We start from the raw sequence: 11,661 nt of genomic DNA, 5'->3' as shown, positions 1-11,661 counted from the left end.
TTTGTTTATTTGTTTTTGGCAGCTTGAAACTGGTGTGGATTGTAGATATTTTTTAATGGTTCGATAAGTTATTGCTTGCCAAGTCTCATTTGAGCACATCTATAAGGAGAGAGGGATAACATCACATGTTTTCTTCCATTTAACTGCTTTTACTATTCACTTAGTAGAAATCTACTCACAGAATCCTTAATACAGATCCAGTTAAGCTACAAAAAGAAGTCCCACCACCATACCACATGAGTGCAATTTAAAAATGAAAAACAATGCCTTTAGATAGTGAGAGAGCTGATTATTTGCAGTGAGACATTATTTCCAGCTGAACCCACCAAGCTTTACACATGCAGATAAATCTCAGGCAGGCTCAGAGAAGACTGTTATAGAGGATTTAGAAAGTGGCCGTACCAATGCTAATAATTATAAAGGTAGTATATCCTGCTGTATACGGTTCCCTGTGATTCCCACCTCTTTGTGCAGAATAATATGCAGCGTCCCAACCAGAAGACGGCACGTCCTCTACAATCACAGCCAGGGTTGTGCAGGGAGTGACCGTCTGTGAGACCTGCAGTAATGTTCTGAGACGTCTGAGGGGCGTTTCATTCAAACATCTTCAACTGTAGTGCACACAGTAGATTTAAAAAGGCTGCAGGTATTTGGGCATCAACAAAATCTTCAGCCGCCTTAATATAAAACTGATGTTAGGATTCGAGTTACAGGTGTTCTTTAATGGGTTAATTGGTCAAACTTTGCAATAGAATCTTGCTGTGTGAAATTAGTGTTTTGTTGAAAATTGGTCTTAACAATTAGGATTTGCAGCTGCACTCAGCGTTTACCCTGCTTCTGCCAGACTGACTGTAATAGCGTCACATGCATTTCCTTCTGGTTCGCAGCTTTTCTAACTCCTTGTGTGATGGATTTCAGCACATTCTCACGCTGCCTGGAGGCTGACTGTAACTTTGCCTTTAGACCAGCTTCAGTGTGGAAGCAGTTTGATAGATTGATTTTTACTTTAAAGGGACAAATGCTGTAAATTTCTGAAACATTTTTACCTATTTTGTTTGTGGGTTTTTTTTTTTTTTTTTTATTGCACCAATTAACCTTTTGGTTTAAGTTATCAAAAAAAAAGAAAAGACATTAAAGGGATTTGTGAATTAATAAAATGAATAATGAATACCAATAATTGTTTTGTTCTTGCCCACCACTTACAGTGGACAGAGTACACCACGTATGAGCTACATTGCCCAACGTATTCACTCAACCATCCAAATCATTGAATTCAGGTGTTCCGGTCACTTTCTTGGGCAAAGGTATATAAAATCAAGCAGCAAGCATGCAGACTGCTTCTGCAAACACTTGTGCAGGAATGGGTCTCTCTCAGGAGCTCAGTGAATTCCAGCGTGGTACCGTGATGGGATGCCACCTGTGCAACAAGTCCAATTATGAAATTTACTCACTACTAAATATTCTACAGTCAGCTGTTAGTGGTATTATAATAAAGTGGAGGCAACTGGGAACAACAGCACCTCAGGCACAAAGTGGTAGGCCACGTAAAATGACAGCAGGGTCAGCTGATGCTGAGGCACATACTGGGCAGGGGCCACCTGCTTTCTGCAGACTCAATCACTACAGACCTCCAAATTTCATGTGGCCTTCAGAATAGCTCAGGAATAGTGTACAGATAGCTTCATGGAGTGGGTTTCCATGGCCAAGCAGCAAGGCAAAGCGTCGGATGCAGTGATGTAAAGCACTCCGCCACTGGACTCCAGAACAGTGGAATTGTTTTCTCTGAAGAGATGACTCACACTTCTCCGTCTGGCAATCTGATGGACTGGTCTGGGTTTGGTTGCCAGGGGAACAGTACTGGTCTGACTGCACCGTGCCAGGTGTAAAGTCTGGTGTTGTGGGGTTGTATTTTAGGAGCTGCGCTTGAGCCCCTTATTCCAGTGAAAGGAACTCTTATTGGTCAGCATACCAAGACATTTTGGACAATGCCACATGGGAACAGTTTGGGGAGTCCCCTGCCTGTTCCAACATGACTGCACACCAGTGCAGTGCAGTAAGCACAAAAAAACCCCAAAAAAACCCACAGATGAGTGAGTTGGTGTGGAGGAACGTGACTGGCCTGCACAGAGTCCTGACCTCAACCTGAGTGAATCCCTTTGGGATGAATTAGAGTGGAAACTGCAAACCACATCAACAGTGTCTGACTCACAAATGGACTTCTGGAAGAATGGTCAGAAATTCCTAAATGTTGTGGAAAGCCTTCCCAGAAGTGTTGAAGCCCAGATCTAAGCGCTGCCTGTTGGTCCCACAGATCAACACTGGGTGTCCAACGTGATTGGGCCCCTGAAATCCTGGAAATGTTGGGCCAATATCATATTACATCTGCTCATGGGAATAATCTTGAGTACAGCAGTCATGACTGAAATAACGAGTGACACAAGGAGAGTTCGGGTACCACATCACTTCAGTTTAATTCTATTCTTCATCTTCTTCCATATAAAAAGAGCGTAATAACCTTTCCAGACAAACATGTTTCTGTTTTATATCTTATACACTGTCCTATAGCTGCATGTGAAAATATATTACTACATAATAGATCAACAGACCACAATATATTATCGCTGTAATACAAGTAGTGTTTTTTTCCTCTACCAAACAAGGCAACACACTAAATAAATGCATAGTAAAAATAAAAGAAGCAATAAGTACAAAAATATAACTGATAAAAAGCTTATTAATACAGGAGTGCTTCATCTTTGGTTAAGTACATCTTTCTTTAGGTCACTGTCTTATGTGTGTGTGTCTTCTCTTTGTTACATATTTGTGTGAATAACTTTTATACTGCCTTTGGTCATGACATGAAGCAGTTGGAGGGGTGGGGGACAACCCCCCCCCCAAAAAAAACCTAAAAGTAAAAAACCCAGCAAGCATTTCACGGCAATGGTGTGCTTATATCCTATACGTCCTCCCACAACTAGCTTTTTCCCCTTTTCACATACAAGTCTTTAACAGTGGACGTAACAATACCTGCCCGCATATTTACCTGAACACTCTCAACGCACACACACACGCCTCTCCCTAACACATACACTTGTTAAAAGGTAAAAAACCTCACATTCCTTTTTCCTTTCATTAGTTATTCCTCTGTCTGCTTTACTAGAAGTGTATGAGTGGAAAACAAAACGAAAAACAAAAACCCACGATTGTCAATTTCTGATTACACTGATAAATGAGCTACTGAAGGCAGGCGTGACTGTAAATGTGCTGTACATACATGTGAACACCTGAACATCTCAAAGATACAGAGAGTAAATTACATCATCAGGGCTTTGGTCATGGTTTAACAAAGAAAAAAATACATGCTTTTGTATCAGTACAAAATATGAACACCAGTCATTTTTAAAGGAAATCATTATATTTGAATGGTGACCTTCCTTAAGCTTTTACAGCCTATACTGGTGCAAGCACGCATCGTCTTTGTAACTGCTACCACAAAGCCGTTTGCAGCACTTCAGCGCTGTCACTGGTTTACTGGAAACTGGCAGGACTGAGGTCATAAAAGCTCTGCTTAACCATTAAAACGGGCCTGGACCAACAAAGACATTCTGACAGGGTTCAGTGAGCCTGGATACCCACAGTCATGAAGCTCATTATCAGCCAGCTCAGCTAAATCTGGTTTCCCGTCTATTCATCATAGAGCAGGAAAGGAGAGGCCAATTACAAGCCAGTTATAAAATGGTTTGTATCCATGTGTATTTCTGCAATTATCAAGGCTAAATGGCAAAAAAAAGTCTTTAGATGGTATTCAACCATGGAGGACTTCATGGCAACATAAAGGAAACAGTGAGACCTCCCCTAACATAAAACAAATAATTTGATTAGTACAATGGAATAAGATGCTCTTATGAAAGCCTTGAGAACCTATTAATGCTCCTTAATGAAACCGAGGTACCATAGATTGTATTAAAAAAAAGAGGACTTGGACAATCCAGATGGACTTTAAACTTGTATTCTCTCTCATGGCCAGTAGGGGGCGAACATCAGATTCAAATATACAACTCTTAGAGAAACCGACCCTTCCTCTGCCTTGATTCAAGAGCTCAGTGAACGTTCAACAGAGTTTCTTTTGTCCTATCACCCCCAACTGGTCGCAGCAGACGGCTGCCCCTCTCTGAACCTGGTTCTGCCGGAGGTTTCTTCCTGTTAAAAGTGAATTTTTCCTTCCCACTGTTGCCAAGTTGCTGCCTCACAGGGTTGGTTTGATTGTTGGGTTTCCTCTGAATTATTGTAGGCTCTTTACCATATAACGCGCCTTGAGGTGACTGCTGTTGTGATTTGGTACAGAATTGAAATTCCCTTACAGGTTTGTGATATCAGTTGGAAATTTTAGCTCTCCTGCAATAATTTTCATTTTGTAAATTACGGTACTATTTAGAGTGAAACAGGTGATAAAGCAGGGCATACTTTTCTGGGCTCAGTCTTATGACTGAGAAGTAATAAGCCTATGGACGTGGAGTATCCTCTGTCCTCTTATCCAAGTATTGTCTAAATGAGGCTTCACAACACTAGTCCTCTCACCTCAAGGTCCATATATGGGATACAAAAGACAAATGTGACCCAGGGCCTCTGGACTCTGGAGCCCTGTTTCGGCTGCTTCTGTGTAGGTCAAATAGGCCACTTGTAGCTACAAAAAACCTAAGACAGGTAAAAGTGAGCCGACTTTGTGATAGTGCAAACCTAAAGGTAGCTTGCTTCGTGATAGCAGCCCTTGGTAGATGCTTGTTTGCTTTGTTGGAAAGCCATTTCCTCTGAAGCCTCCTCAAACTTGGAGTTGTGACACTGTACATCATGGCTTGTAAAAGAAACAAATAAACAACCAGAAGGGATCTCACACTGATTTTAAGTTGGCTTTAAACACTCAACAACATTCCTCATCACAAAGGCACAGAGTCATAAATAGGGATGGGTATCGTAACCCGGTTCTTGTTGAGAACCGGTTCCCACTGTTTCAATTCCTTGGAATCGTTTGCCATTTTTGCAAACGATTCCTTTATCGATTCCAGTCGTCCCGAAGGACGTCACCACGTTGCGGAGCGTCATTTAGCTGGCAGGAAACACGGCGGCTCAAACGCTCAAAAGTTTGATTATACTTTACGAGAACGGATGACAACAGGGCAACTTGCAATACTTGCAAAGTAGATATTTCATTTAAGGGAGGAAACACTATGAATATACAAAAGCATTTGCTCACAAAACACGCGATGACCTTAAATGAATGTCGTGTTTTTAATTCCACTCCGGACTCGTGAATCTCAACCCAGCAGCAGCGGTAACGTTTGCACGTCCTCTCCCGTTAATGCGGCAGGTAAATAATCAACTAACAGTGCATATTATGTTAGCGCGATCTGCCTTATTACAAAACCTGCCATTACTGTGCGTTTAGTGACCATGATGAGACAGACAGACAGAGTCTGGCTCAGATGCTGGCAGTTCTCGCTGCAGTCTACCGGTAGCGTCTCCTTTCAGGCCAGGATAGTCACTGCTCGGTGACATTCGTCTAAGTTTGTGGTAAAAGGCTTGAACCCATTTGCCACAGCAGATGCCCCGATTTTCGGTAAGTGAATGTGTTTAATTGTAGGCAGGGACATTACTGGATATTCTTGTGTAATTGCTACAGAATAATTTATGTTACACTTTGTTATTGCTACAGAAGAATATTTATTTTATTATTTTACATTTACATTTTTTTTCCTGGGGACCCTGTGACACCCTATTGAAGAGCTGTAGGCTGTGGATCTCTTAAGATCTCACTGTTGGGTTTGTAAGGCCATGCTACTCCTAAATTTCTACCTTGTTCAAAGAGAAGATATAAAACAAAGTTCTAAGCTAATCGACCTTAGTGTTCTCCTTTTTTAAAAAGAATCGATAAGAGAATTGATAAAGAATCGAATCGTTAAACAGAATCGAAAATGGAATCGGAGTTGTGAAAATCTTATCAATACCCATCCCTAGTCATAAATGAACAGTAACGGCCTTGGCAGGGTGACTGTATATGTTGCCCATGCCTCTTTCTCAGAGTGTTTTCCTCTCTTTGTCTCCCTCTATCGGCGCTGAGACAGCATGACCTTGTTGATGAAGTTGACGATGGCAGAAGCAGGTTGGTCGGGGTCCAACTCAGCAAATAAGTGGCAGACGTTCTCTGCCGTGCTGCCGGGCTTCTTAGCGACAAAACCAAACACCCTGAGATGGGAAGGGTGGAGAAAAAAAGAGAGGATGTGAAAAAAGGAAGAGACAACAAAAAGAGAAGCAAAGGCAATCACACAAAGACTCTTGAGTTTGTCCAGTCTGTGACAGCCTACTGCGTAAAACTACCATGAAACAATTAGTGTAACGTATGGCGTGATCATGTAGGACTTATAATTTACTAATTAAATCATCAAAAGTTTGCAGGATAAATTTTGCCAAGATGCACACACAGTTTGATGCCATGCAGCGGCATACACACGTCTATACTTCCTGTCAGCCTTTAAAACACAAACAGAGCACTTACTTAACAGTTGTGTTGTCTGAGTTAGTCCACCTAAATCCAAGAGACAGACAAAGAGAGAGAGACAGAAGACTCAGGCGTGCACATTCACACAGGCAGAGCTGCCAAACAAGCTGATGCATCCGCAGCCTCGGCCGCAGTCCGCATGCTCGCGTCTCTCGTGGACGCTCACGCACATTCATTAGCCCCACACGGGTACAGACTCACGCGAGGACTCAAGGCAACGAATGCAATGAATGATCATGATGCAGTGATCTGTTCATTAGCGACAGTACTAACTAAGGCTACAAGACACAAAGATGTCTTTTTCTTCTGAGTTTCCCACCTCCTGTCCTTTGGATCGATGCTGCTGAAGGTCACACTGTTCACTGCGTAATGTCTCCTGAAGAAAACTCTGGAAGAAGACAGACGTGTAAAGAAGTGCCAAAATTAATGTAAATAGTTTTCTAAAAATAAGAATCCAGGGGGGAATCTCTTACCTGCGCTGGTTGTCGGTCAGCGTGATACCCTGTGATGTCACTTTGAACTGGACGACTGTGGCAGCAGGACGCGGGCTACGACCCAATGTGGCATCTGTTGCCTTGGCAATGGCCTGGGGGCCCGTCAGGGACTCTGTTTCCACAGAGTTCAGATAGAGGACGTTACAGGCTGAGGGAAGAAGGACAGAGAGGTCAGCGTGTTGACCACAGACTTTATACAAACAATGGACGTATAGAAGACATCGTGACATCACTGGTTTATGGAAATGCATTTTGAAACCTGTCCCTTAGCTTCACAGCCATCACCGCCTGCTCGTTTCTGGAGTAAAGTCGGGCATTTTAACATGGCAGACTTTTGGAAGCACACTCAAGTGTCCATTCAAGGAACAGCAATTAAATCCAGGAATAATATGATTGTAAAACATACATGATTATAGCCAATATGCTAATGAGAAAACGAAGGTTTTGTTGTGAATCGGTTCCAAAGATGAGGCGCAGCACAGTTAAAGGCTCTGACACCCGTGGTCTTAAATCTGAAGCGAGGAGCAGTGAGAAGAGCAGCTGAAGCTGAGCAGAAGGAGTGTAAGGATGAAGGAGGTCTGAAAGGTATGGCAGTGCCAAGTCACTGAGACATTTGAAAACGAGAAGCAAAATCTTCTTTTGGATCCATTGAGGAATGGGGACCCAACGCTGGATGAAAATGGGTGGTAATGTCACTTTTATTGCCACTGAATTTGAACCATCATCCTAGTGGTGATGCCCTGTAGGCAGGAGGTGAGGATAGTAAGGGGAAAACAAGTTCTGGGTTTTATAGACCAATACAGTTGTGTGTCATCTGCATAAAAATGAAACTGTAAACCAAAGTGATGTAAGATATTTCTGAGAGGATGAGTTATAAATAGCAGGGGTCCCAGCACTGATCCCTGTGTGACTCAGGCTGATGGAGAGTGAACAGTCTAGCCTTGAACAAACTGTAAACCACTGAAGGGCTGCGTCACTAAATCCAGTGTTAGCCAGTCGTTCTAACAGAAGACGACACGATGTGGTGTCAAAAGCATCTCTGAGGTAAAGGAGGATGCTGAGAAGGCCAGCATCAGATATGAGGAGGTCGTTTAAGAGCTGTTTCAGTACTCAGCTCAGAGGCTGTTATTAACTAAGCAGGGCTGGAGTTGAGATGTTACAGTGGGTTCGAGAAGAATTCAGCTGAAAATGGATGTTGGAAATATTACTGGAGAATAAATTCTGGAATACTGCACACTGTGTCATGGAGGCGAGATGAGAAGTAGTTTCTGTGGGCTTGAATAGCTTGTGTACAGTTTGAGTAATATGATGATTCGGCAGCATGCAGAGCATTCTTATTGAGGAACAATGATCAAGGCGAATTTTCTTCGACAGCCGTTAGTTACTGGTCGACTGTTTGGCACTTCCTCTTTGGCTTCCTCTTTTTTTAAACCGGACAGAAGTGCTTGCATTTTCTCTGGTGCATCTATTCCTTGCATGTTACATCATTTCTCAGCCAGGCTTTATGTCCAGTATTGCATCAGTTTCCTATTATTTGACCTGTGCAAAGGTTTTAGAAACTGAAAACTAAAAAATGTGACGTTATAGGAAAGAAAAAAAGTACCAATTTGGTACTTATTTTGTAATCTAAAAAATAAGATTTAAACTTTAAGAGTCTTCCTTTGCACTTAACTGTTCATACATGAATACATAACACAGTGTGTTTCAGGAATAGAGAAAGAGAGAACTTACCGGCTCCCTGCTTCAGCAGGTCAGCAGCTGTGCTGATGTTACTGACTGGTTGAACCTCCTGCACCTCTCCTATGAGATCTGACAACAGACAGATAAACCATGAATTATATCTGATAGATTACAAAATACCTTGAAACACATGATTTATTTATTTGAAGGCCTGTGTGGCCTTCAAATATTCCATTACCCTTCTCAAGGATTTTAAGAGCACAGGGCAAAGAGATGGGTGTGATGGAGTGCTGGTAAACGAGTGCAGACAGACTCCCTGTGAAAAAACAGAGGAAATCATTAATAGATCTGAGACAGCAAGGTGCACAGGAATGCCCATTTCTAACTGGAAATAGATGGAATGAAACGTACCAAAGTAGGGCTCGTTCTGACAGCCTTTAATCTTCACTCCTCGAGGACTAGTTTCAATCAGAAAATGTCTCACCAGCTGCTCCAGAGGGTCGCTCACTGTAAAACCAGATTCATAAAAAGTTATAAAGGAACAAAAACAGAGCAGAGGGACAAATCTGTCAAAATGAGACATCTATGTGATGGAGGCAATCATTTTTCACCTTTGTTGCTGTGGTTGCTGACATTGGGAGGAGGTGTAACCACCTTCAGAGCCAGCCCATAGGCTCCCTGGAACGAGTTACTATCCCTGATTAGGAAAGTGCCAGGCTCCCTCTCCTTCAGTGCTGCGATTGCTGTGCCCAAGCACAGTGATAATTTAGGAAATTTACTTATGTAGGCTTTTGAAGAAAAAGAAACAAGTATGAACTAAAGAGCTTACCTTGCTCTCTAGAGATGCTGGGCTTATACCAAAACTTGGAACTATCCTGGACAAACTTCACACTGACCCGGTTTGCAGTTTCTGCCTCTACTTGGTCATTTTGGTCAGCAGGGGGTGCAATTTCCCCCACCGTGGGAGAAAACGTGACGTGGTGCTGATGCTGAGGAGCAGTGGAGGCAGGCACGTGACCCACAGCTGGCTTTACCCCATTGCTAGGTGAACCCGAATGTCCGGGCAAATGCCGCTTCTCTGGCAAGGGGGGTTGAGGGTGAGGAAGAGGGATGGAGATTGTGGTGTAGCTCGAATAGGATTGTGGGGTGTGAGGAGAGTAGCAGGGCCTCTTGTTGGTGTCCACAGCTGCACTGTGCTCCGTGCTGGCTTGGTAGTTGTGATGTGGGGGCCCGTGCGTGTGGTTTAGGTGGTTGTGGGGGTCGGACCCACTCAGCATCAACCTTCTACCCAAGGTGGCGAATCCGGGAACTGGTGCATCAGACACAGGGGAGCCGTCCATGCTGCTGGGCCCAGGCTGTGGGGATGATGGTGCAGGAGAAGATGTTGGGTTGGTGGTGCTGGTGTGTTTAGGAACCTCTGCGTGAGACTCCCTGGTCGGAGAGGATCCATTAACCAGTGCTACAGATGGTCCCACAGAGCTGGTAGCTTGGGTGTGGCTCTGAGGCTGTGACATTTCAGATGGTGGACCACCAGCTCCTGCAGGAGAAAAGGTCTGCAGTGGGCCAGTGGGATGAGGGTGTGCATCTGATATAGGCGAGGTATGGACAGGGGAAGAAGGTGTCTGGCAGTGTGCTTGGTTTGTGGTGGTTGGTGTCACAGAATCACGAGCTGAGGACATATCTGAGCTATAGTGCTGCTGTTGAGGAGCAGCTGGCGACAGGTTTGTTGGTGCAGGGCACTGATTGGTGGATTCTGTTTGTTTCGGTGAGGCTGTGTGTGACTGTGCTTCTTTGGTGTGTGGCTCCAGGCGCTCTGTGCTGCTTCTTTGCCTGTCTGGTGATTCCTGGATGACGTTAGTGTGACAGTGGGCCTCGTGAGTCTGGGGAGCCTCGTAGTCACTGATGATGTCTGTGGTTCGAATATCATACTCTCTCCTTCCTGGACTGGGGCTAAAATGGACACATGTGAGTATTATTATTATTAAAGACTAGCAATTTCTTCACTGTAATATCAGAGTGAACTCTCATATATTAAAAACACCTGAGCGATATACTGTATATGTAAATTAATCAAGAACAAATACAAACCCAAAGCCCCCAACATGGGCACCCTGCGTGAAATGCTTGAACAGAAGAAAATCCCCTTTTCTTTCAACAACAGTCTGTAAATTAGAGTTGGGCAGATCGATACACTGGTATTGGTAATAAATTGATACTAGGGCGTCAGGGTGATTACTTTGTTTCCATCCAGTTCAGTATGTAGGACACTGAAATGTGTTTTTTCTTTTTGGAGCATGACAAAGTAAACCTCAAACATCCACTATGAGAACTATCTGAACCTTTGTGTGTTGACTGTCACGTTTACTGTTATTTTTACCCCACATTTAACCTCCTAGGACCTGGTGTCCCCATATGTGAACATCACATCACCAGGATATTAGCGAGTGATCCCAAAAACAAGCTGCATGTTAGCTGGCACCCCCGCTCCTTCATGGCGTCTGACCGCTCTGTTCTGTGCTGTGTCTTCATCATACTTTCCCCATGAGCCATGCCACCAAATATAAATTCCAATAGAAAGAAATAAGCTTTTGACTATGGTGTTCTAATTAGACTAACATTATTTATGATTCACTGTCATAGCTACATATTTATTTCCACTACGGTTGTGAGAAACAGCTCATCCGACACTACCAAGGTTGGGTAGCAGTGGAATACCTTTCCTGTGTGCGTAGAGGACTGCTGGTGTGAACGGGAGTGGGCGATCCAGACATGTCGGATGGTGTGGAACACGCGGCATGGCCGTTTCTGTGCACCCTCTTAAAAGAACCATGGGTAATGTGATCCCTCCAGCCCACGCTTTCACCAGAACTACGGAGGCCATCTGACAGAGGATGGAAACAATGAAGCATTTTTACTAAAAATGACCTCAGTAAA

The 11,661-nt window shown here is 43.6% G+C and overlaps 1 protein-coding gene across 4 annotated transcripts in view; it reads right to left on the bottom strand.

Moving 5' to 3' along the window:
* Nucleotides 1-2,446: 2,446 nt before the first annotated feature.
* Nucleotides 2,447-11,661, bottom strand: part of tns2a (tensin 2a) — a 63,585-nt gene continuing 54,370 nt past the window's right edge. For 3 of the 4 annotated variants that reach the window (XM_086278813.1, XM_086278815.1, XM_086278816.1), the window contains 10 exons: nt 11,443-11,608; nt 9,557-10,677; nt 9,339-9,470; nt 9,139-9,234; nt 8,966-9,043; nt 8,779-8,856; nt 7,027-7,195; nt 6,873-6,941; nt 6,551-6,580; nt 2,447-6,240 (listed from right to left, as the gene is read on the bottom strand). In XM_086278813.1, the coding sequence (XP_086134939.1) occupies nt 6,102-6,240; nt 6,551-6,580; nt 6,873-6,941; nt 7,027-7,195; nt 8,779-8,856; nt 8,966-9,043; nt 9,139-9,234; nt 9,339-9,470; nt 9,557-10,677; nt 11,443-11,608 (2,078 nt within the window). In that variant the 3' untranslated portion in view covers nt 2,447-6,101. The remainder of the gene's footprint in view (nt 6,241-6,550; nt 6,581-6,872; nt 6,942-7,026; nt 7,196-8,778; nt 8,857-8,965; nt 9,044-9,138; nt 9,235-9,338; nt 9,471-9,556; nt 10,678-11,442; nt 11,609-11,661) is intronic. The other variant, XM_086278814.1, reaches the window with a different exon arrangement.

This window comes from Aulonocara sp. 'chitande type north' Nkhata Bay, linkage group LG20 (assembly GCF_057382095.1).
Source record: "Aulonocara sp. 'chitande type north' Nkhata Bay isolate Kocher_YH1m ecotype deep benthic linkage group LG20, A_spYH_male_GT1.1, whole genome shotgun sequence".
Lineage (NCBI taxonomy): Eukaryota > Metazoa > Chordata > Actinopteri > Cichliformes > Cichlidae > Aulonocara > Aulonocara sp. 'chitande type north' Nkhata Bay.
The sequence above is the reverse complement of the archived record's forward strand: the minus strand, read 5'-3'. Positions and strand labels throughout refer to the sequence as shown.